Genomic DNA, 25,346 nt, shown 5'->3' on the forward strand with positions numbered 1-25,346 from the left:
TTAACCTGTACCTATAAAGGTTAGTCTCATTGAGCCTCAATGCAAGAGAAATCTGATTTTAAGAAAGAATGATGACAACGGTAGACAATCATAAAGAAAGAATATAAATGTACCCCGCTGTTTATATGCAGGAGTGTCTTGTTTGTTATTTTTTTCATCATTTTCAAAATTTATATTTTCATATTTTATTGTGAAAGACTTCCTGCCATCTCTGTAGTTTTCTGCCAGTGACTAACATTTTTTTTTTGACAGATCTGGGAGCTCATGGTTCCCAGCACATTAGTGACACAGAGAGAATGCCCTCAGGTAAAGAGATGTACAACGACTCTTGTTCACGGTTTCAAATTCCTACCATAACTCCACCCACTCTGTCATCATGTGACCAGAAGTCTAACCTGAACTACCAATGAGATACTCTCGAGGACCAACCCCAAGATAAATGCACATTGATTTCTTCAGATAATTCCCATGTTGTTACCGGATTTTGCACTTCATGCACAGACCTGGTCATTTGTTCAGCGATAATGGAAAATGTACGGAGAATTTCTTATGACGCAGCCTCCATGTTAAAAGCGATCGGCTGAAGAGGAGGAAACAGAGCTGCATGTCAGCTGCATCAACGTGTCTATGGTCAGGATTTGAGAAGCAAAATTAGTCAAGTCTGGTACATGTTTTAATAAAAGTTTTAAAATTCTTTGTGCGTGACATCTTTCTGTGTCGGTGAATACATTTAAATACTGCAATCTCATTTTAAAGTCACATCGGAACACGAAGCGGAGAAACAGAAAGGAGTCTTTCCCCCTCTCCTTCCATCATGAGAGGACAGCGGTGGAGAAGTCCTCAAAGTTATCTTTAAAGCAGTCAGTCAAGACATATTTAAATAACAGTTTTAAAAAATCTTTCTGTGGACGGTAGATAAGCATTTAAATACCAGTATCTCATTTAAGCTTAAACGGGCATTAAACAGAACTGAGGAGACGTCGGGGAGGGACGGGCTTGTCCTCCGTCCTGCAGGAAGCGAGGGGAGCACGGCTGAGGGGCTGTGTGTTTGTATTCAAGGAGGGAGAAAGAAAACAGCAGGAAGAGTTTCAAGTATAACATTATATCGTTTTATATCGATATAGTCTCAACTTACATCTAAAAAAAATCATATTGATATTTTTAAAAATATCGAAATATTGCCCAGCTCTAGTGATTACCTTTGAGACTATTTTATTTCCATACCCATTCTGCACCATGCCAGCTTGTATAGGGTGCACCGATTGCAGTTTTCTGGCCGATCACCAATTTCTATTAAGTCTGACCTGCCGAGTCCAATTTTGACCAATACCAATTTTGTTTTATAAGCAACACGGTCAGGTGTTAAAAGGTCACAATGCACCTTCAATTTTCTAATATTATTTTACTGAAAAACATACCCTTGAACAATATCCTAGAAACATCCATCCATCCATCCATTATCTTTACCCGCTTATTCCATTTTGGGTCACGGGGGTCGCTGGTGCCCATGTCCAGCAATCACTGTGCGAGGGGCGGGGTACACCCTGGACGGGTCGCAAGTCCATCACAGGGACACATAGAGACAAACGAGACAAACAACCATTCACTCTCTCACTCACACCTAGGGACAAATTAGAGTTACCAATCAGCCTAACATGCATGTTTTTGGTCTGATCCTATAAACAATACAAACTTATTTTAAATGGCCATGAGGTAGTGCTCTGAAATCTAAATGAAGTTCAGACAACTGTTGTTAAATCTAAAAAAATCTGTAAAATCGGTTTCTCCTGCAAGTATCGGCCGATTTCCGATTTCCCATAATTAAGGAAATCTAATCTTGTAGTGTGTTCCAGCCACGCTGATCATTAAAGTGAATGAGTCATGGGTTGAAGCAGCTCACCTCACCACAGTGTTGCTCTGTTGCTTTCACACATCTAGCTGACTAACAACTAGCTTAGCTCGGCTCTGATTCAACTGGTGCAGTTCTCACTGAAATGGAGGAGCTGCAGTGGTCAGCAGCGTAACTGAGCAGTGTTTGTGTCTCATCCTGTAGCTTCAGTGAAGATGGGATGGAAGTGATGGAAAGGTTGATATATCTGTTTCGCAAGTTCCATCAGCTAAAGATCAGTAATGAGGAGTATGCCTGCATGAAAGCCATCAACTTCCTCAACCAAGGTAACAGCAAACACTTACCATTGAGTCAGGCTTTTCATCACTCTTCTCCATCACAGGACTATAACGTACCTGTCCTCATGCAGATATCAGAGGATTGTCCAACATCTCCCAGCTTGAGCAGCTGAACAAGCGCTACTGGTATGTGTGTCAGGACTTCACTGAGTACAAGTACCCTCACCAGCCCAAACGCTTTCCTGAGATCATGATGTGTCTGCCTGAGATCCGCTGCATTGCAGGTAAGACCTCCAGGCGCTGGTAAAGCCTAACATGATGTTGGCTGCTTTAAGGTACTGGTAATTTCAAATGTGCATTTTTATAAAAAAAAAAAACGTTTGTGGATTTAATCATTATTGACACAGAATGTCATTAGAGTCCAAAAACAACATTAATTGACTAAGGGTGCAACAAAATTCCCATGTCTGTTTGTGAGGAGTCGAGTAAAGCTGGAAAGAGAAACAAATGCCAAACACTAGCTGAGTTTTTGGGCTGTTTCCCAAAGACAATAAAACTCCCAGAGCAAGATGATAACTCAAGTTTATTATTGAGGATGTTTTAAGGAAGTAGGCCATACAACAAAGATTTGTCTACCAGTGACTGCACAATAAAGTAATTTAAAAAAATCAGTGTAATATTATTCATCCAATTAAAGGTAAACTGTGTCCTGCATGGCCATGAGGTAGTGCTCTGAAATATAAATGAAGTTCAGACAATTATAGTAAAGGTGTGTCTCAGTTGAACTTTTACTTAATAAAAGGACTTTAACGTTCAAATCAGCTGAATTTCAAAAACAACCGCTGCCTCGGTGCTCCGGGAGCACGCAGACAGAGGAAATCAAGGAGGAACGCTGTGCATTTCTTTGAAATTTAACAAGATAAGCACCTAAAACAATTATTGGTTTGCTCAACTTTATAGTAAAGGTGTGTCTCAGCTGAACTTTATAACTTAATAAATGCACTTCAATGGTCAAATTAGCTGCATTTAACAGGGGCGGCGCAGCGAAATGAAGCTGATTTGATGGCAAGCCGATTGTGTCATTGATAGCCACTTTTACCTATTACATGACACAACAGCATGCCATACAGCTCGAGTGCCATCTAACAGCCGAAAATGCTAGTTTTCAATATTTTCAGTCAGAATGAATGAAAACGGTCATATCTCAGCCAAAAATTAGTTTATAAATATGGGAAAAAAACATAAATAAGTTGCTTCGGTGTATAAGTCACAGGGCATGTAAATTATACAAAAAAACATTACTTATAGGGTGAAAAATACAGTACAGGTGGAAAGAAAATCTGTTTTGTTACATTTTTATTGTAAAATTTTGCAACAGTATATGTAATGCTGTATATTTGATCTGATACACTCAGAGTTTCATCCATCCATCCATTTTCTTTGCCCGCTTATTCCATTTTGGGTCACGGGGGTCGCTGGTGCCCATGTCCAGCAATCACTGTGCGAGGGGCGGGGTACACCCTGGACGGGTCGCAAGTCCATCACAGGGCCACATAGAGACAAACGAGACAAACAAACATTCACTCTCTCACTCACACCTAGGGACAATTTAGAGTTACCAATCAGCCTAACATGCATGTTTTTGGACTGTGGGAGGAAACCGGAGTACCCGGAGAAAACCCACGCATGCACGGAGAGAACATGCAAACTCCACCCAGAAAGGCCCCTGGACCGGGGTTTGAACCAGGGACCTGCTCGCTGAGAGGCAGCAGCTCTACCAGTTGCGCCACCGTGCTGCCCACACTCAGAGTTTATCAGATCCTATTTATTTTACAATAAAGCAGAATGTATCTGTCTTTGCTCAGTCCTTGTTGCACTTACCATAAGATGAAAATGTAAGTTTTAACAATTTAAAAAAATATTTCTATATATATAAATTATTTAAAAGACAAGCATGTTATATAAAATAATCAATATTTTGTCCAGACAAAACACTCCTACATGTAAGATTGTTGTCACATTTTTAATTAAACTGAGCAAATCTAAAAAAGTTCAATCTGGTCCTCTGGACATTCAAAAAACAAAACAAAGCAAAAAAAATGTAGATATGTTTCATCTTTCATCCAGAGACTTCCTCAGTCTGAGGTGCTGTATTCAGCTCAGTCTTATAAAACCAGCAACTCCTTCTTGATCATGTGATCAGCTGGTTCTGGTTGTCAGCAGCAAACTGGTTGATCCACTCTGAGAAGGTGCTATTTATAAGACTGAGCTCAATACAGCACCTCAGACTGAGGAAGTCTTTCGGATGAAAGACGAAACGTTTCTACATTTTTTGTTGTTTTGTTTTTTGAATGTTCAGAGGACCAGATTTAACTTTTTTGGACTCTCTTGTGAAAGTGTGCCCCTGTGAAAAGAAAATTCATAACATTTATATTAAAGTTCATAAGTTTGATATTTATATACTGGTTGAAAATAGCTCTGTGTGAAATTCACAGTAAAGTTAGTATAAAGTAAAAAGTTCATAAAATTCAAATTCAGATAGAAGTTCAACCGGAATCGTTCAAATTCAATCGATGCCCAACCCTAATTATGTATACCGTATGTATTGTTTGGTACATCGATACATATATACCTTATGTACTGTATGTACTTTATGTACTTTATGTACTTTACATATGTACCGTATGTATTGTATGTACTGTATGTACCATATGTATTGTATGTATCATGTACTGTATGTACCATATGTATAGTATGTACTTTATGTCTGTATATAGGTACTGTATGTCACTGACTCTAAGTCTATCCCGTCCAAAATGGAAATCGGAAAAAACACTTTCTCTAGTTGTTATATATCGTCCATCAGCCGGACCATTACCATCTCACTGCCGCACGTTTCACAGATGTTTATAACTCTGAAATGATAATTCAGCCCCCGGTGTTTCTCAGTACTACTGAGGAGCTGACATCCCAGTTCAACTCTGTCTGCTTAAAGACTCTGGATCACATTGCGCCTGTTAAAACCAAAAACTCCAAACTCAGAGCAGAACCTTGGTTGAGTGACGTCACCAAGGCCGTTAGGCAGCAATGTAGGAGGGCGGAGCGAAAGTGGAGGAAAGACAGGCTGCAGGTCTCTTTCCAAACACTTAAAGAGAGTTGGCGCCATTATTAGAAAGCAGTAAAAGCTGCTAAATCCAAATACTTTTCTGATATAATTACCTCAAACTCTCACAACCCACGTGTCCTCTTCTCCACCCTAAACTCTGTTCTCCTCCTCACTGAACCATCACCTCTGGAAGCCTCGACTGAGCTGTGCGAGAACTTCTTACATGTTTTTTTGGAAAAAATTGTGACCACCCAGGCTCTCATTTCCCCTCCAACTCATGACCCATCCATCCCACCTCAATCTGTAGCTCTATTTGACCATTTTGAATTCATCACTCTATCTTCTCTAGAGCAGGTCATGTGCAGCTTGAAACCTTCTGGTTCCCCCTTTGATTTGGTCCCCCCTCGACTACTAAAAGAGGTTTTTCCTACTCTAGGTCCGTCCATTCTTGCCATAGTAAACAGTAGTTTATCCACTGGCGTGGTGCCAAAACCTTTAAACATACTGCTGTCCAGCCTCTCCTGAAAAAACCAAACCTTGACCCCTCAGTCGTGTCCAACTTCCAGCCTGTCTCCAAACTCCCATTTGTTTCTAAACTACTGGAGAAAATAATCGAGTCCCAGTTGAAGTGCTTCCTGGAGGGTCGCGCCATCTTAGAGCTATTCCAATCTGGCTTTAAACCTCTCCACAGCACTGAAACTGCCCTGCTGAAGGTCTTTAATGACATTTTCTTAACCACTGATACCGGTGATTCTGTGCTGCTTGTCCTGTTGGACCTCACAGCCGCCTTTGACACCATCGACCATGAGATTGTCATTGTTAGGTTGGAGCAGTGTGTGGGCATCACAGGATCTGCCCTCAATTGGTTCAGATCTTACCTCACTGACAGATCCTTTTGTGTCTCCATCAAGGATTTTAGTTTTGTAGCAGCAAAGCTTAAATGGGGGGTTCCGCAGGGGTCCATCCTGGGTCCCCTCCTATTCTCTTTATACCTGCTGCCGCTTGGTGCTATTTTTCCGGAAACACAACATGCCCTTCCACTTCTACGCCGATGACTGTCAAATTTACTTCCCCCTAAGACACATTGGCACATGCTCTATTCAAACTCTGCTCGACTGCCTGGCTGACATCAGGGACTGGACGGCTTTAAACATCTTAAGTTTCAATGAAAAGAAGTCTGAAGTCATGTTGTTCCCTCCCAATGACACGATCACAAACCACTGCATCGACCATTCCACTCTAACCCTGTCAGAAAAACAGAGAGTCACCAATCTGGGAGTGATAATGATGAGACCCTTCCCTGAAACTTAACAATCATGTAAACATGATTGTTAAATCATGTTTCTTCCAACTGAGGCGGCTGTCTAAACTGAAGCCCATATTGTCCAAAAATAACCTGGATACAGTAATACCTGCATTCATTACATCTAGACTTGATTACTGCAATTCACTCCTGTTTGGTATCAGTCAAACCTCCATAGCACGACTACAACTTGTCCAGAATACAGCAGCCCAATTTTTAACCAGTACAGGCAAAAGAGAGCACATTACACCAGTTTTGGCCTCGCTGTACTGGTTACCATACCATACCACTTTATTTATAAAGCACTTAAAACAGCGACAAGGCCAACCAAAGTGTTGTACAGACAAACAACAGGTAACACACCAAGCAAAATACAAAATGAGGAAAATCAGAATATAGACATAAAAACGATGCAGATAATGACAACAAACCAGTGTGGAGCATACAGGATCAAAACACAGATCATCTTGTGTTGAAAGCTACTGAATAGTAGTAAGTTTTTAAACGAGACTTGAAAACGGAGAGGGAGGGGGCCTGTCTGACAAACAAAGGTAACTCGTTCCAGAGTTTTGGTCCTGCTACGGAGAAGGACCTGTCACCTCTGCACTTAAGACAAGTTCCTGGAACTGTGAGGAGCAACTGGTCCGCTGACCTCAGGGAACGTGGTGGGACATACGGTTGTAACAGATCAGAGAGATACGGGGGGCGACACTGTTCAGTGATTTGTAGACATACATGAGTATTTTGAACTAGATTCGAAAGTGAACCGGTAACCAGTGCAGTGAGGCCAAAACTGGTGTAATGTGCTCTCTTTTGCCAGTACTAGTTAAAAATCGGGCTGCTGCATTCTGGACCAGTTGTAGTGGTGCAATGGAGGTCTGACTGATACCAAACAGGAGTGAATTGCAGTAATCAAGCCTAGATGTAATGAATGCATGTATTACTGTCTCCAGGTTCTTTTTGGACAATATGGACTTCAGTTTAGACAGCCGCCTCAGTTGGAAAAAGCATGATTTAACAATCATGTTTACATGATTGTTAAGCTTCAGGGAAGGGTCCATTATCACGCACAGATTAGTGACTCTTTGTTTTTCTGATAGGGTTGGAGCGGAATGCAGTGGTTTGTGATTGTGTCGTTGGGAGGGAACAACATGATTTCAGACTTCTTTTCATTGAAACTCAAGAAATTTAAAGCCATCCAGTCCCTGATGTCAGCCAGGCAGTTGAGCAGCGGTTGAATCAGATGTACCATTGTGTCTTAGGGGGAAGTAAATTTGACAGTCATCGGCATAGAAGTGGAAGGGCATGTTGTGTTTCCGGAAAATAGCACCAAGCGGCAGCAGGTATAAAGAGAATAGGAGGGGACCCAGGATGGACCACTGTGGAACCCCCCATTTAAGCTCTGCCTCTGCGGAACTAAAATCCTTGATGGAGACACAAAAGGATCTGTCAGCGAGGTAAGATCTGAACCAATTGAGGGCAGATCCTGTGACGCCCACCCACTGCTCCAACCTAGCAATGAGGATCTCATGGTCGATGGTGTCAAAGGCGGCTGTGAGGTCCAACAGGAGAAGCAGCACAGAATCACCGGTATCTGTGAATCTGAAGATGTTGTTAAAGACCTTCAGCAGGGCAGTTTCAGTGCTGTGGCGAGGTTTAAAGCCAGATTGCAAAAGCTCTAAGATGGCGTGATCCTCCAGGAAGCACTTCAACTGGGACTCAACTATTTTCTCTTTACCGTTTCACTTTCGAATCCAGTTCAATATACTCATGTATGTCTACAAATCGCTGACCAGTTCGCGCCCCCCCCCCCCCCCCAAATATCTCTGTTCTGCTACAGCCATATGTCCCACCACGTTCCCTGAGGTCAGCGGATCGGTTGCTCCTCACAGTTCCAGGAACTCGTCTTAAGTGCAGAGGTGACAGGGCCTTCTCTGTAGCAGGACCAAGACTTTGGAACGAGTTACCTCTGCTTGTCAGACAGGCCCCCTCCCTCTCCGTTTTCAAGTCCCGTTTAAAAACTCACTACTATTTAGTAGCATTCAACACCAGAGGATTTACTTCATTTTGTATTTTGCTTTGTGTGTTACCTGTTGTTCTGTCTGTACAGCACTTTGGTTGGCCTTGTCACTGTTTTAAGTGCTCTATAAATAAAATGGTATGGTATGGTATCAGGTTCCTATGCTGAGTTTTTGTCTTAATTCTCAGAATTCTTAACTGCTTACTACGAAATATTGATAACATCATAATAATGGGTGATTTCATTATTCATGTAGATGTTGACAGTGATAGCTCAAGCATAGCCTTAAAAAATTTAATAGAGTCATTTGGTTTTACCCAAAACGTTCATTCTCATCATCACACTCTTGATCTGGTTCTGACTTATGGCATTGAGATTAATGACTTAGTAATACATCCTCAAAATTTTGTTCTGTTTGACCATTTTTTAATTACCTTGGAGTTTACATTAAATTACTACACAGTACCATACCATACCTGCTTTATTTATAGAGCACTTTAATTCAATTCAATTCAGTTTATTTATATAGCGCCAAATCACAACAAAGTTGTCTCAGGGCACTTTACAGAAACATTCACATACATAAAAGCCAATTAGTAAAGTTCTTTACCTAAGGAATCCAGCAGACAAGATGAATCTTGGCTTCGATGCAGTCTCCCATCCTGAGCAAGCACAGTAGCAACAGTGGAAAGGAACTTTAACACCCACAGGACCAAAGTGCTGTACACACAATAAAACAATCATATAGTCAGATAATAAAAATGGTTAAAATGACTAAAAGTCACATAATAAAAGTTGTACACATACAGTACACATCATGAAACAATCATACAGTCAGATAATAAAAAGCGATTAAAATGATTAAAGTCAACATCTCAGATGGTGTCAAAGGCCAGGGAGAAGAGATGGTTTTAAGAAGGGATTTAAAAACAGACAGGGAAGAGGCCTGTCTGATGTTCAAGGGAAGGTCGTTCCACCGTTTAGGAGCTGCCACAGCAAAAGTATGGTCTCCTCTGAGCTTACACTTTGTCTTCGGCACACTCAGGAGCAGCTGATCACATGATCTGAGGGATGGAGAGGGTGTGTATGGATGTAGCAACTCAGACAGATAGGGCGGGGCAAGTCCATTAAGAGTTTTTAAAGCAAATAAAATAATATTAAAATGAATCCTAGAATGTAGGGGCAGCCAGTGCAGGGAGGCTAAAACAGGGGAAATGTGGTTAAACTTTTGTGTGCCAGTTAAAAGCCATGCAGCAGCATTCTGTACCGTCTGAAGGTGAGAGATATAGGAATCACTGATTCCTGTATCTCTCACCTGTCTCAGTGGAGCTTCCAAAGATCATCACATCTGTCTTTCCGTCATTGAACTTTAAGAAGTTCACAGCCATCCAGGCTTTGATATCCTCCAGACATGAAAACAGAGGGGCCAGAGAGTTAGTCCTTTTTCTTTAGCGGGACATATATCTGCGTATCATTCACTTAACAATGAAAGGAGATCCCATGTTTTCTAAAAATGGAGCCAAGAGGGAGTAGATGCAGCGTGAAGAGAAGGGGGGCCTAAGACTGAGCCCTGTGGAACCCCACACAAGAGAGGAGCAGAGGCGGACACGTGGTCACCAAGACGGACACAGAAAGTGTGCTCCGCTAAGTAGGACCTAAACCAATCCAATGTTGCACTGCTGACAACCCCCCCCCCCCCCCCCCACACACACACACACACACACACACACCCGATAAACAAGGAGGTATAGCATCATTTGATGAACCTATTGGTCTCTCTCCTTCAGAGACGACAGAGTCACAGGTTCAAAGCTGTCAAAAACAGCAGAGCAGGGCACGGAGACTGAGGGGTCATGAGCAAAAGGTGAGATCTGGGCCCTGGTGGAATTGACTTTCTCAACAAAGAATTTTAGAAAGTTTTCACGTGCAGCAGGTGAGGATTCAATACAGTTTGTTTGTGGTGCATTAATAACAGAACCAATTACTTTAAATAAAACATCAGGATTGTGACTGTTTGATACAATCACATTAGACAGGTGTTTTCTTTTGGCATCTTTTACAGTTTTTTGATAGTGACGCCAGCAGTCCTTTAATATTTGAAATGACACCTGTAACTTGTCCGCTTTCCACTTGCGCTCTGCTTTGCGACAATTTCTCCTGGCCACCCTAGTGTTGTCTTCCAACCACAGTTCGCACTTGATTTTAGAATGTCTGATTTTTAACGGAGACACAGAATCCAGAACCGTTCTGCAGGTGGAGTGAAACCATGAGCTGAGGAACTCTGTGTTGCTGGTCTCTGGGATGGCACAGTTCTGATTAAAAGCAGATGAAAAGTGACCAGCAGTGGAAGAGTTCAAAACTCGACACAGCCGAGCTGCAGCGCGGGGTTTAGCTTTAGTGCAGGATAAGTTTGTTTCAAATAAAACAGGCATGTGGTACAGGATCACTACTCACTACATTAAAAACAGGTAGACCACAAGATAAAACCAGGTCCAGAGTGTGTCCATGTTCATGTGTAGGACAAGTCACAGACTGCACAAGATTAAAGGAGTCACTGATGTTTAAAAAGGACTGGGTAAATCAGGACAACATACATGGATATTAAAATCACCAACAATGAGAACTCGATCGTATTTTGGCATAATTTCAGCCAAAAAGTCTTGAGAAGTCATTTATACAATCCTTATTGTATTTTTTTTTTTTTTTTTTTTGCGGGGGCACTAGACAGCCAGACACAGTGTAATGTGGGAGGGGCCAAGTTCAAACAGGCTGTGCTCAAAGCTGCTGAATGAAGATTGAGGCAGCTGTTTATAGTTAGTTTTTTAAACAGTCACGATTCCTCCTTCTCAACCAGACATCCGTGGGGAATTAAAATAGCAGGCTGCAGGTTTTGGAGTGTGCGCCTGCATCTGCAGGGACGAGGAAAGCAGGGCACATGTGGCTGAATCGTTCCATCATGGTCGCCGTCGCCGGGTACCAGCCAGGCGTCGGTGGGGTCCAGCACACGCAGCAGAAGAGAAAGACAAGGCACCGATACAAACTTTTCCAAAGAAGCTGGAGAAAAGCGTCTCAGCTCAGCACAGCTTTTAGTCTCACCAGCTGAACGCTGCGTTTGCCATGGCAATGCGCGCAGAGCTGAGATCCTCGACAGCGGGGGTGGGTGGGGGGTGGATTTCCGTGTCTGGTGGAGCCCCAAGTAGACATATTTCTCACAGAAAGTACAATATCCTGCAAAGTTTGGCAATCATACACCATTAGGGAGTTGACATTAGTGGTAAAAATCAGCACAAGCAGCTAGGGGTGTAACGGTACGCTAAAATCACATTTCGGTTCAGTTTCGAAGAAGGCTTGGTTCGGTTAATTTTCGGTACAAAAAATGCCAAAATAAAGATTTACAAAATGTTTATTTTGAAAATATGCCAAGTAAACAAGTTCAGTCATTACAGACTTCTTAGCTGGGTGTGATCGGGTGGATGAAGAAGACTCAAATCTATCTCGTTGACATCCTCAGACTGCAAACAGCACAACGAATTTTTAAAAATTGAGTTAATAATATTATAATTTTAAATTTAAAATGTTAATTAGATCACAATAATACAGCAATACCTCTTCTTGCGCAGTCATCGTATGAGGTGGTTGAATATCCTCTCTCGTTCATCATCGATTTGGCATGGCTTTAAATCTGGGGTCGGGCTTGTTGACGATCAGTTTTAGACTTTTCATAAAGTGCTGCTACAACTTTTTGGATGAAGTGTTGACCTGATGGGATGTCGTAGGCAGCGGGGCTCAAAAACTTTAATCATATGCTTAAAGCCGGCGCATCACCAACATTCAGACGTACAAAATGTAAAGACAAACGGCAAGCCGTGTACACAGGCGCCATCTTGAACGGAAGTCACTGAGAGTTAATTTCATCTTAGCAAATGCTTATCAGAAAATGCTGTAACCAAATTTAAAGATTCTCTTCCATCGTTTTCCTCTGTCTTGCTGAGTAATACATCATAGAGCAGTGACTTAGATCATCTGGTTGATAATTTCACAACTACTTTGCAAACTTCACTCGATAAAGCTGCTCCACTGAAAAAGAAGTAATCAATCAGAGGAGATTAGCTCCTTGGTTCAATTCTGAGTTACATACTTTAAAACAGACACCTAGAAAACTGGAAAGAAAATGGTGCTCCACTAATGTTGAATAATTTTACTTATCTTGGAGAGATAGCCTGCTAATGTACAAAAAAGCATGCTGTAAAACTAGAAATTTATATTATTCATCTTTAATTGATGAAAATAAAAATAAACCCAGGTTCCTTTTCAGTGCCATAGCTAGTCTAATGAAAAATCCTATCTCTGTTGATTCATATATACCTACAACTATAAGCAGTGATGACTTCATGAGGTTCTTTATAAATAAAATTATTTCAATTAGGGAAATAATTCAAACCATCGTTCCTAGTATCGCCTCTAGTTCTGTGTCACGTGAGACGACTTTAAAATGTCACTAGAACCTGATTTAAGTTAGGACTGTTTTTGTCCTCTTGAGCTCTCTGAATTGTCAAAAATAATAACCTCATCCAAACCAACCACATGTCTGCTAGATCCCATCCCAATTAGGCTATTTAGAGACATATTTCCTTTTTATAATAACCACGTCTTGGATCTGTTTAATTTGTCTCTAATAAATGCTTACGTACAACAGTGCTTTAAGATTGCTGTAATTAAACATTTACTTAAGAAACATAACCTCGACTCAGGAATCCTAGCCAATTATAGACCTACAGTGTATATCTAATCTAACTTTCATCTAAAAAAATTCTAGAGAAAATAGTTTCAGGTCAATTGTGTGATCATCTGCAAAGAAATAATCTGTTTTAAGAGTTTTAGTCAGGGTTTAAAACTTATCATAGCATAGAAACAGCACTGGTGAAAGTCACTAATGATGTTCTCATGGCCTCTGAAAATGGACAGGTGTCTACACTGGTCCTGTTAGACCTCAGTGCTGCATTTGATACAGTTGATCACAATGTTTTACTACAGAGACTTGAACATGATATTGGAATTGCAGGAACAGCTCTAAATTGGTTTAAATCATATCTATCTGATAGATTCCAGTTTGTAAATGTAAATAATTAATATTTATTTATTGGGGCGGCTGTGGCTGGGTGGTTAAAGCAGTCATCCTCCAATGCAAGAGTTGGGGGTTCGAATCCACCAGCAGTCACATGCTGAAGTGCCCCTGGGCAAGATACTGAACCCCTCATAGCCTCTGATGTGTGTCCCATCAATGTATGAATGTGATAAAGCACTGATTAATCTCTTTAGAATGATTTGTTCACTTAGCTTTGTAGATCTAGTATAGTGCTGTATGAATGGGTAAATGAGGACACTGTTGTAAAGTGCTTTGAGTATCTCGATAAGATAGAAAGGCGCTATATAAGTACAGTCCATTTACCATTTATCATACACCAAAGTTAGTCATGGAGTTCATCAAGGTTCAGTGCTTGGACCAATGCTCTTTACCTTATATATGCTTCAATTAGGTAATGTTATTAAACAGCTTGGGATAAATTTTCATTATTATGCTGATGATGCACAGTTATATTTGTCCATGAAACCCAATGAATCCAATCAGCTACTTAGACTACAAGTATGTCTTAAAGATATAAAAACCTGAGGTTTTGGTTTTTGGACCTGAGCTTCTTATGAATAATTTTTTTCAGTTTTTTGCCCTCCTTAGATGGCATTAATCTGGCCTCCAGTTCTAATGTTAAAAATCTTGGTGGTCGATCAGGACGTCGTTTACTTATCTTACTTCTTACCTGCAAATATCTCAAAAACTTAGCTCCATCTTATATTTGAGATCTTATTGTTCCATGTTTTCCTAACAGAGCACTTCACTTTCAGACTGCAGGCTTACTTGCAGTTCCTAGAGTTTCCAAAAGCAGAATGGGAGGAAGCTCTTTCAGTTATCAGGCTCGTCTCTTTTGGAACCAACTTCCAGTTTCTGTCCGTACGGCTGATACATTGTCCAGTTTTAAGATTGGGCTTAAGATTTTTAAACAAATAACTACTGCTGTCGATCAAAAACAATATTGTGTTAGTATTTTTGTTGATTTAAAAAAAGCATTTGATACTATTGACCACACTATTCTCCTTGAAAAATTAAATAAATATGGTCTAAGAGGACCAGCATTACACTGGGTATCTAGCTATTTAAAAGATAGGAAACAGTTTGTACAAATAAATGGTGTAAGATCTGACCTTTGCAATATCACGTATGGAGTTCCTCAAGGCTCTGTACTTGGACTAAAGTTATTTATTTTATATGTTAATGACTTAGTGAATGTATCAGGACTCCTCAAATGTGTCCTTTTTGCAGATGACACCACATTTTTTTGTTTGGGTAAAGATGTAAAACGGATGTTGGAATTGATGAAGACAGAATTTGATAAAATACAAACTTGGTTTAAACTTAATAAATTATCATTAAATTTAGATAAAACTAAATACATGATATTTAGTAACAAAAAGAGAACTGTTGATGATCCATTTAAAATTGAGGGTGTTGAGATTTGTAGAGTTAATGAGATGAAATTTTTGGGTGTAATCATTGATGAACAGCTAACATGGAAAAATCACATAAATTCTGTAAGAACAAAAATATCTAAATCTATTGCAGTACTATACAAAGTCAGGGAATTATTAAATGATAAAGCTCTGTACATGTTGTATAACACAATCATTGTTCCACATTTAATCTATTGCATTGATGTTTGGGGGAAAGCGTGTAAAACATTTACAAAACCTATTTTTATTTTACAGAAAAGAGCTGTAAGAATCATCACCAGAAAGCATTACAGTCACCCATCAAGCACATTATTTTATCAACTGAACTTATTGAAGTTCCATGATTTGGTAGATTTCAGTATTTTATCAGTCATGTATAGGGCTCAAAATAACACATTACCATTAAATATCCAAAGAAATATTGTTAAAAGACAAAGTTGTTATAATCTTAAGGGGATAGAAATATTTGTCAAACCAAAATTCAGAACTAGTCTGAAGGGAAGGTCTACCTCAATCCAAGGAGTTGGATTGTGGAATGTTCTAGAGAGTGATGTAAAAATGCCAAGTCAATGTGTACATTTAAGAAAAAGATCAAAGATGAATTATTAAAAAAAAAAAAAAAAAAAAAGAAGTAGCTTAGTGTGTGTTTTGTATTAGAATTAGAAAAATTAAAAAGAGTTATTCATTTTGTTCTGTTACTTGAAGATTATGATTGAAATAATTGTTTGAAAAAAGGGGCAGATATAATAAGATTTTTTCTTCTTTCTGCTGCCTTTCATTTTAAATCTTTTGTATCTTTTTATTATATTGTTATGGAATTGTTTCGTACTTTTTTAAAATGAATAAACTTTATACCATACCAAGATTTTCATTTTTGATAAATCCTATAATTAGAGTTCAAGGATTCAAGGATTCAAGGTTCTTTATTTGTCATTCCAACGCATGTGGTACATGTGGTGGAATGAAATTGTACACACAGGGTCCCAGTTACATCCAACTAAAGTATTAAAATGTAAAAGAAAAACAGTAGTAAGATCTAAGAAATGAACTAATATAAACGTTAATAAAAATATACTAAGCACTAGTAGCATAAAACCAACATGCCGAACAGCAGCACCAACATGGGTCTGTGTGAGCATATGAGTACGCATGAACACAGCAACATGAAATAGATCAGCAGCAACATGAAATAGATCAGCAGCAACATAATGTGATTCTTCACAGTGATTATTCTGGTTAGAGATCCATGAGTCTAACAGCCTCAGGGTAGAAGCTGTTCCTAAGCCTAGTGGTTCTACACTTAATGCTGCTTAACCTCCTGACTGATGAGAGCAGGGCAAAAGTGTGTGTGCTGGGTGAGTGGAGTCCTTCATGATGCAGGTGGCCCTCTTCCTGCATCTGGAGGTGTAGATGTCTGTAATGGTGGAGAGACTGACTCCAACAGTCTTTTGTGCAGCTTTCACCACTCTCTGCAAAGCTTTTCTTTCTGCAGCTGTGCAGCCTCCATGCCACACGTTGATGCTGGAGCACAGGATGCTCTCCACTGCACACCTGTAGAAGGAGGTGAGGACTGAGCTTCCCAGACCAGCTCGTCTCAGCCGCCTGAGGAAGTAGAGTCTCTGATGAGCTTTCTTGATCAGGCTGGTGGTGTTGTTGCCCAACTGAGGTTGTCATTCAGGTGTACACCCAAGTACTTGTAGCTGGAGACCACTTCCACTGGAGATCCTATGTTCAGGGGGGTAGGTGTGTTTGTTACTTTTGAAGTCCACGACCATCTCCTTTGTCTTCTTCACATTCATGTGAAGATTGTTCTTCTTGCACCAGCTCTCCAGGTGTTCCACCTGCTCTCCAGGTGTTCCACCTCCTGCCTGTAGCTGGACTCATCATTGTTTGTGATGCATCCCACCACCGCTGTATCATCTGCAAACTTTCAATGACAGCTTGGATGGGTAGGTGCACAGTCATACATAAGCAGAGTGAACAGGAGAGGGCTCAGCACACAGCCCTAAGGGGAGTCAGTGCTGAGGGTTATGATGGAGGAGGAGAAGTTGTGGATACTCACAGACTGTCTGTTTGTTAAGAAGTCTAGGACCCAGTTACAAATGGAGGGGCTTAGTCCTAGTGTGAGCAGTTTGTCCATCAGGGTTTGGGGGATCATGGTACTGAGGAGTTAAAGATATTGGCCAGCACCTCGCAGAGCTGATCGGCACAGTCTTTCAACACCTTCCCGGGGATGTTGTCTGGGCCGGTTGCTTTGTGAGGATTAATCCTCCTGAAAGTACTCCTTACTTCTGCTGAGGTCACGCTGAGAAGCTCTTATTCTGGTGGTGAGATGAGTCTGGTGCTGGGTGGTCTGTTCAGGTCTTCAAAGCGTGCATAGAACTTGGTGAGGGCACCAGGCTGTGATGGGTCTCTAGGGCATTGTTCACTTTTGCCTTTATAATCTGTTATACACTTAATGCCCTTCCACATGTTCTGTGGATCTTGTGAGGTGAATTGACCCTCGAGCCTCTGTGCATATGTGGCCTTGGCCCTCTTTATACCACCAACCAGCTCTTTCCTTGTCCTTCTCAGCTCCTGTGAGTTTCCAGACCTGAAGGCAGTGTTCCTGGCTTCCAGCAGGGTGAAAACCTCTGCATTCAGCCAAGGCTTCCTGTTCAGGTAGCTCATCAGCACATTTGCTAATGTACCCCAGGACTGAGGATGTGTATTCCTCCAGGTCTAGCGCCCCCTCATTTTCAGCAGCTTCTCTGAAGACCTACCAGCCTGTGTGTTCCAAACAATCTTTCAGTATGGGACCACTATTCTGCATCCAAGATTTAACATTATTTTGTACCAGTCTGGAGCCAGGAAGCTGGAGATATGATCAGAGAGTTCTAGGAGGGGGTGGAGTTCTGCTTTATATGCATCTTTTACGTTCATGTAAACATGGTCCAGCATGTTGTTTCCACGTGTTGGTATGGCCACATGCTGATAAAATCTTTACAGGCAGTCCTTTAGATTTACGTAATTAATGTCACCAGCCACCACGTAAAGAGCCTCAGGGTGTTTGCTTTGCAGTGAGTTGAAATGACCATACAGCTCCTGCAGAGCATCTGTAGCATTAGCATCCGGAGCTATGTAAACAGCTGTTATTACGCCACTGTGAAATCGCGGGTTTGATAATGTGGTCGACGTTTCACTGTTAGCTGCTCCAAAGCCTTGGAGCAATGACCTGATTATCAGCGTACAGTTTGTGCACCAACATTTACTCATGTAAATCCATACTCCGCCTCCCCTCGATTTCCCCATTACCTTGCTGCAGCGGTCCGCTCAAAAAAAGAGTGTCTTCCAGCTGGAAGGCTGAGTCTGGCATGTGGCTGTTAATCCATGATTCCATGAGACAAAGCACTGCACATTTCCTCATCTCCTCTGAGGCACCCACTCTCTGATGAAGCAAATCCATCTTGTTGTCCAACGAGCGGATGTTCGACACAGAGAGAGAGAGAGGGTATTGGGAGTTTGCCAGCTTTAGCGTTACCTCTTTGCCTTAGTAGCACCCCTGCCCTGTAATTTCGCTTCTTAATCCGGGAGCAGCACCTCCTCTTTCCGTTTGAGTGCCCCTGCTATAGCTTCCAGGTACATGACTTTAAGATCTGCATTCTGCTAAGCGTAGATTTGAGTTCCTTTCTGATGTTTGTTATATTCAGTGGCAAATTCACTCTTATTCTCATCAATTCCGTTCAGCTATAATGCACACGCATAAATCGTGCGGAGTCAAGCTCGGAGTCGATTGCAAAACTCATAAAATCGGGGATTGCATCTGGAGCTTGTAAAGTTGTGGCTCCCAAGAGCACGGCCATCTTGGCATAATTGACTTGTTATGCTGTCTTAACCTTAGACTACTAGAGGACAAGTTTACATCATTTCCTTAAATTATTTGCTAAAATTGAATAGTTTTCATTTGATACTCTTTCTATCTTAACATGTGATTCTTGACATGCCATTGTGTATCTGTTCCTCTCAAACCCAGCCAGTCGAAGCAGATGGCTACTTATCCCGAGCCTGGTTCTGGTAAAGGTTTCTTCCTCATGAGGAAGTTTTTCCTTTCCACTGTTGCCTTCGTTCTTGCTTAAGATGAGAGTTCTGCAATGGAGTTAAATTCAAAGCAGTCTGCTCTTCAGATAAAGTGTTAACTTATTATATTTTATACAGTATATGAATGTTTCTTGGCGCTATATAAATAAACTGAATTGAATTTATGTACTCTATGTACCATATGTACTATATGCATCATAGGTACTGTATGCACCATATGTACTGCATGTACCATATGTATCGTGCGTACCATATGTATTATACTGTATGTGCTTTATATACTTTTTGTAACATATGTACTGTATGTGCCGTATGTACTCTGTATTTTATGTACCATTTGTACTGTATGTACCGTAGGCCACAGTATTCTACTCTGAATGTGACTGTCTGCCATCTAACAATCTTAAGTTCTGAGTTTTCCTGAGACCCAAATATCTCCTGGAATTTCAGGATTTACTTGGAGAAAATTCAGGGAATTCTGTTTTCATTAAATGCTGGGAATCCTGAGCGTTCATTATTTTGTATTAACAAAGAAGTTACCCTGATTTTGGGACAGAACTGCACACATGTTTGCAGTGAATTTATATTACCAGTATGTCAAAAATAGTATACATTTTTTCTAAAATGTCATATGTTTGCTTTAAACGATATCCTAAACAACCTCTGTATGACTTTCTTTCAATACAGCAAAAATAATTAAGCCTTAATATAAAAACAACTTTCATCAGAATTAATAAAATGAGGTACGGCTGTTCTCAGCTGCCATTCTTTTCCTGCTGACATCAAAAATTCCCAAAAATCCTTTTTTTATTATGACTTGTTACAGAGTGTGTTTTTGAAAATGTCTGTGAGAAGAAAGTGATTAAAAGTGCTCTATATTTGATTGTCCTCGCAGGAAAGTTGGTAAACGTCCCTCTGGAGCAGCTCCCACTCTTGTTCAAAGCAGTCTTGCACTCCTGCAAATCCAGCCTGAGCAGCTACAGGACCGGCCCGTCGCCCTGCGTGCCCGCCTCCTCTGCAAACTGAACCCTCTCCCCCACCGCCTGAATCAAGGGACCGGTCTCCCCTCCTATGAATGTGACAAGCAGCTAGTTTCGGGTTTTTTTTCCTAATATTTTTCTTTATATATTTATTACATGACAGAGCTGAATGTATGCTGATTTACACTGTGCACATGCTTCTGTACAAAACAAATGCTCGAAGATGCATTGGTCTGTGGAGTTTACAAGTGTATTTCCAGTTCTCTCAATGTGTTGGAGTTGCCGTTAGACTAGACTTTAAAAAGAACTTATTTTATTCACACAGGGCAACGAGACACATTAGTGATTTTATGACTACCTCAGGAAGATGTCGTTGCTATTTTCAGGTACCTTTTCTTGCTTTTAAATGAAGAGTTGCCAGTCTAAAACAAACTTGTGGATGCTTTGGCATCTCAATCAGAGACTGAATGTTTAAATGAGCTGCAAAATTCAGAGTTAAAAACACAGTGTCTTTGATACACGAGATGCAAAATGAATTAGCAAAATTTTAGCTACTATATATGCATGGACTCTTGGATATCCTGCTTATGGGAGGCGGTCCTGTCAATAACATTCCATGAGTGAAGGTGACAGTTATTGGACATGTGGGATCACTAAAAAGAAGCATACGGGTATTTTTTACAATCATGAATTTAGAACATAGGCTTTATTGCAGGGGAAGGGGAGGGTAGCTAGGTTTGCAGTCCCCCACCCCCCCTTTTCTTGACCAAAGTGTTATGCAATGCTTTCTTCACGTGCCCACTGATGGGTAGAGAGCTGACAGCTCAACCAAAAAAAAAGAAAAGATAATTTTTCTTATCAATGAAGGATCAGGATAAGAAACTAATCAATATGTTGCAAAGGGGAAACAGATATGTCACTGGAATTCATTCTTAATGCTGCTAAACATACATGTTGCGCACACGTGCATAAAGTGGTCGTGGAGTTGTCAGTATGAACTCATCAGAACGTGTAATGTGGTTAAAAGGCAAATAATCCTCAATAAATGCTCTCACACCACTAACTCACAATGCAAACAAATCCAAGTAAACTGCTGAGCCAGAAGCAGCCGAGCTGTGTGGGCACAGACTTGTGCCATCAGAAACTGAATTTGAATCACTCGCACTGAATCTGTATTCACATAATTAGAAATTAAATCCATTGGTTTGAAACTGCATTTAATGCTTTGAAACTATATTTCGTTGTATTAAATTCAGTTTGACCATTTTCATTTTCAGTTCTATAATTCAATTTCAATTACAAAATTCAGTTTTTGCGTCACACGTCCGGGTCCTTGAGAAATCCACGGAGTAAATGAATGCAGATTGACAGATTTACCTTTCATGTTGGTGAAACTTCCTTTATGGAAATGTAGGCGTGGGGGGGTCAGTCTCAAGGAGGCGGTGATGCAACAGTGGATGCAACCTGCTGTAAAGCGCCAAAGAAGAAGAAGAACTTCCTTTACGGTGTATTTTGAGCTGGAGCAGCGACGCGTACATGAACTGGGCATGAACTCGTGCACACCACTGCTCCAGCTCAAAATACGCTGTAAATGATTTTTTTTCTTCGTTGGTGTTTTACGGCAGATTGCATCCACTGTTGAGGCACCGCCTCCTTGAGACTGAAGCACATGGCTACATTAACGTACAGGAAGTTTGGCTGACGTGAAACGTAAATCTGTCCATCTGCCTTCGATTACTCCGAGGCTTTCTCAAGGACCTGGATGTGTGCCACAAAAAACTGCATTTTGGAATTGAATCCGAATCATAGAACTGAAAATGAAACTAGTCCAACTGAATTTAATACGATGACATTCAGTTTCAAAGCAAATGAGTTCAGTTTAGTGAAATTCCTTTCCAAACCAATGGAATTAGTCAAATTTCCCCAATACAGATTCAGTGTGAGCGATTCAGTTTCAGGTTCTGATGGCACAAGTTTCTGCTCGTAGAGATGATTTTATCCATCTCCAGAACAGCTTGTTAGTAAAATATTTCTGTTAGCTTTGAAATGGGTATGAACTGCATCGAGCTATCCCCCCCACACCGACACCAGAGAGTGAAAACAATCAGACTAGTTTTAGAAGCGAAGTGGACCTAGAGGTGAACGGCAACATTTTTTTCTTGACGAGACGTTCTTTAACGGCGTCTCTTTGACCGGGCAAGAGTTCGTCGGATGTGACCGACGGGGCTCGTGTCTCTGTGAATCCAGACAGGTGGAGGGGACTTCGGTGACGTACCTCTCTCTGTGACACATGCACAGTGTCTTAGAAAGAATAGCCATAAAAATAAACAAATGATCTTTATTTTTGAAGTGTGAGATGATCATTTTTGACCACTGGAAAGGTCCTCATGGATCCTTTAAAGAAGTTTGAGCCATTTTTAGCATGTGCGAACAATTAGAAGTGCAGGAAAAATGCAGTCCTCGCAACGACTCTCGTTTTTTTTGCACCCGTCGGTGAGGTTCAGAGACCTGGACGCTTCGCGCCCACTGCCCACCCAGTGTGTTCCTCTCCCGGGTCCAAGCCGACCTGGATCTAAACAGGGTAAAGTGAGTGTTATGTTTTGCATTCAGGAGTTCTTCAGTGAGCGTGCTGATGTACCTGTAGTGTTAGTAGACGTAGGTTCCAGGACATTGTAGGTTCTCTCTTAGAAAATTACTTTTTAAATATTTTCTTTGTCTCCCTGCTTTTGCTCAAGGTCCCCACCCCATCAGCCTTTTATTCAAAGAGAGAGGATTTAGTCTGAAGGTGAGGCACGCAGGGTGATAATTCTTTTTTTCTCATAGCGTTGACGATGGGTGGCACGAGAGCTGGCGGCATCTTGAGAATGCTGCTCTTTGTTATCAGTTTCTCTGTAGCCGTGGCGACGCCACCAGTCCAATGCAGCAGTCCTCTTTCAAAACCTTCAGACTACTACCTCCTGCTGGTTTTTTATATTTTAATAAATAATTGTTTGTGTATTTCTGTAGTTATTGGTAATGTTTTGGGTTTTTTCCACATTTTTGTGAGGAGCGGTAGGCAGTCCCCATCATTTGTTAAACATTTTTACATAACTCGTTTTCTTGTCCACATGGTGTATTCTGTGTACAAAGACTTTAGTCAGGCAATGACAGTTTATATGAGCTGTACTGAAAAGATGGATTGTCATGTTTTCTTCTAAATCTGACTGAAATCAGACTTCCGTTGTTTTGACAAAGACGAGAGAAACAGGCTCAGGAGTTGGTTTAAAGCTTCTTTCTTTGTGTTGAAGTAAATAATACATCTAATAGCTCGTCGTATTTGGCTGCATTGAAATTTTTGTTCTCTTTCTGGAAAGTTTGCCTCCATTTCTGAAAAGCAGTTAAATGGATTTTAATTGGTGATGCTCACATTATTAAAGAAAATCTTTATTTCCTGCCAAAGCTTTAAAACATCTGTTCATTGTCATGTTGTTGATCTGGGGACAGAAACCTTAGAACACACAGAACAACCTGCATGGTCCTGTTAAGCTGGTTTCATATAAATATAAATATATATATATCTTGTATTATTGTTCAGTTGACCTGACGTTTTTCATTGCATAATCTCAGGGATAGATAGTTTTATGCAATCTGAGCATGGTTACTGTCAGTATTACTAAGAAACAGCCACCGACCCTTCATGTCTGCACAGGAAGTGTTGAGTAGAGGTCACCTTTGAACACATCAGAGGGTTTCTGTGGAAAAATGAGTATGGACCTTTTATAGATGCATATGTAGCTCTCTGTGCCTTCAATTTGGAGAAATTGCTTAAATGTTTGATTGGACCGATGAGCTAAATGCTAGTCTGAATGCAGCTAAGTGGATCTTTTAAAAGAAAGTCCAAACTTCAAAACTTTGATTGTTACTTGATAGATTCTTACAAAGATGTTAGTTCACAGTTGAGACTTCATACACTGCCATGGTTATAACACGTAGCACTTCCAGGGTATCCACGGGTCAACCGGTAGAAACTGCACAACATTTCCGCTGAAGCACCTAATGCTGGGCTACTCGACTAACTGGCTCAGGGGGGCACGCTTACTGACAGCCAAGAGCTCGGGGGCCGGACATCCAGCAGTTATTCTCATTCAGTAAGTTTGTTTTACGATTTAAAATGTAGTTTTATTTAAAAATGAACCCATTGGTGGGCCAAACTGAGCATGCCCGTGGGCGTGATTTGGCCCCCGAGCCACCAGTTCAATAGCCCCGACCTAGTGCTAAACTGATGGTGGTGTAAAGCAGTGGTTCCTGAACATTGCTACTTTGCCCTGTGACCCAAACTGTTTAGATGAAATATACAAAGCCAGCTAATAAATTGTTAAACAAAGAGCATCATCAAACATTTTAAAAGTTTTTGTGCGTTTAAAACCAATATTTCTGTTCATGTGGAAGTGATGAGCACTTCAACCGTAGATTTCTGCCATCTTCAAATGACAAACATCAACTTTTACACTGCCATCAGCGTTGGTGTCGACGGTTCCATCCGTCCATCATCTTTACCCGCTTCTTTGTTTTTGGGGTCACTGGTGTCCGTGTCCAGCCATCACTGTGTGAGAGGCGGGGGACACCTGAGAGAACATGCTAACTCCACCCAGAAAGGCCCCGGGCCGGGATTTGACCCGGTGACTGTCTTGCTGAGAGGCGGCAGCTGTACCAACCGTGCCGCCCGTAAACGGTTATTTCAGCCAAAATATTCTTCCCTTCCTGCCGGTGTGAGCGTCAGAATTAGGACTGGTTGCTGCTGCTGGTGCTGTTCATGCTAACAGTTGACCATAAGCATCTGTTGTGATGGGAAACATGTTTGTAACTTACGGAGATTATAATTTTGTGTTCCACTCTGGTCATTGCTGCATTCAGACTGGTGAGCTGGTCAGTTCTGTCGGACCTGAACTCTGTCTGTCCAAACTCCAGCTGTTTTTACAGCTGCCAAGACAAAGTTCTTAAGTACAATTTTTCCAGAGAAACCCTTTTTACGTGATTAACGAGTCGGGTGACGTTGGACAAAGCTGTGGGCTTGGGAACATTCTGAACATCGTGCACTGCTCGGATCTGACGTGCACTGCTCGGATCTGACGTGCACTGCTCAGATCTGACGTGCACTGCTCGGATCTGACGTGCACTGCTCGGATCTGA

General features: G+C 41.1%; 1 protein-coding gene across 1 annotated transcript in view; it reads left to right on the forward strand.

Annotated features, from left to right (window-relative positions):
• Nucleotides 1-25,346, forward strand: part of LOC119413716 (nuclear receptor subfamily 6 group A member 1-A) — a 118,292-nt gene that overhangs the window by 78,172 nt on the left and 14,774 nt on the right. The window contains exons 7-8 of the mRNA XM_037680771.1: nt 2,054-2,175; nt 2,259-2,411. Of these exons, the coding sequence (XP_037536699.1) occupies nt 2,054-2,175; nt 2,259-2,411 (275 nt within the window). The remainder of the gene's footprint in view (nt 1-2,053; nt 2,176-2,258; nt 2,412-25,346) is intronic.

Source organism: Nematolebias whitei, chromosome 8 (assembly GCF_014905685.2).
Source record: "Nematolebias whitei isolate Nwh7 chromosome 8, NemWhi1, whole genome shotgun sequence".
NCBI lineage: Eukaryota > Metazoa > Chordata > Actinopteri > Cyprinodontiformes > Rivulidae > Nematolebias > Nematolebias whitei.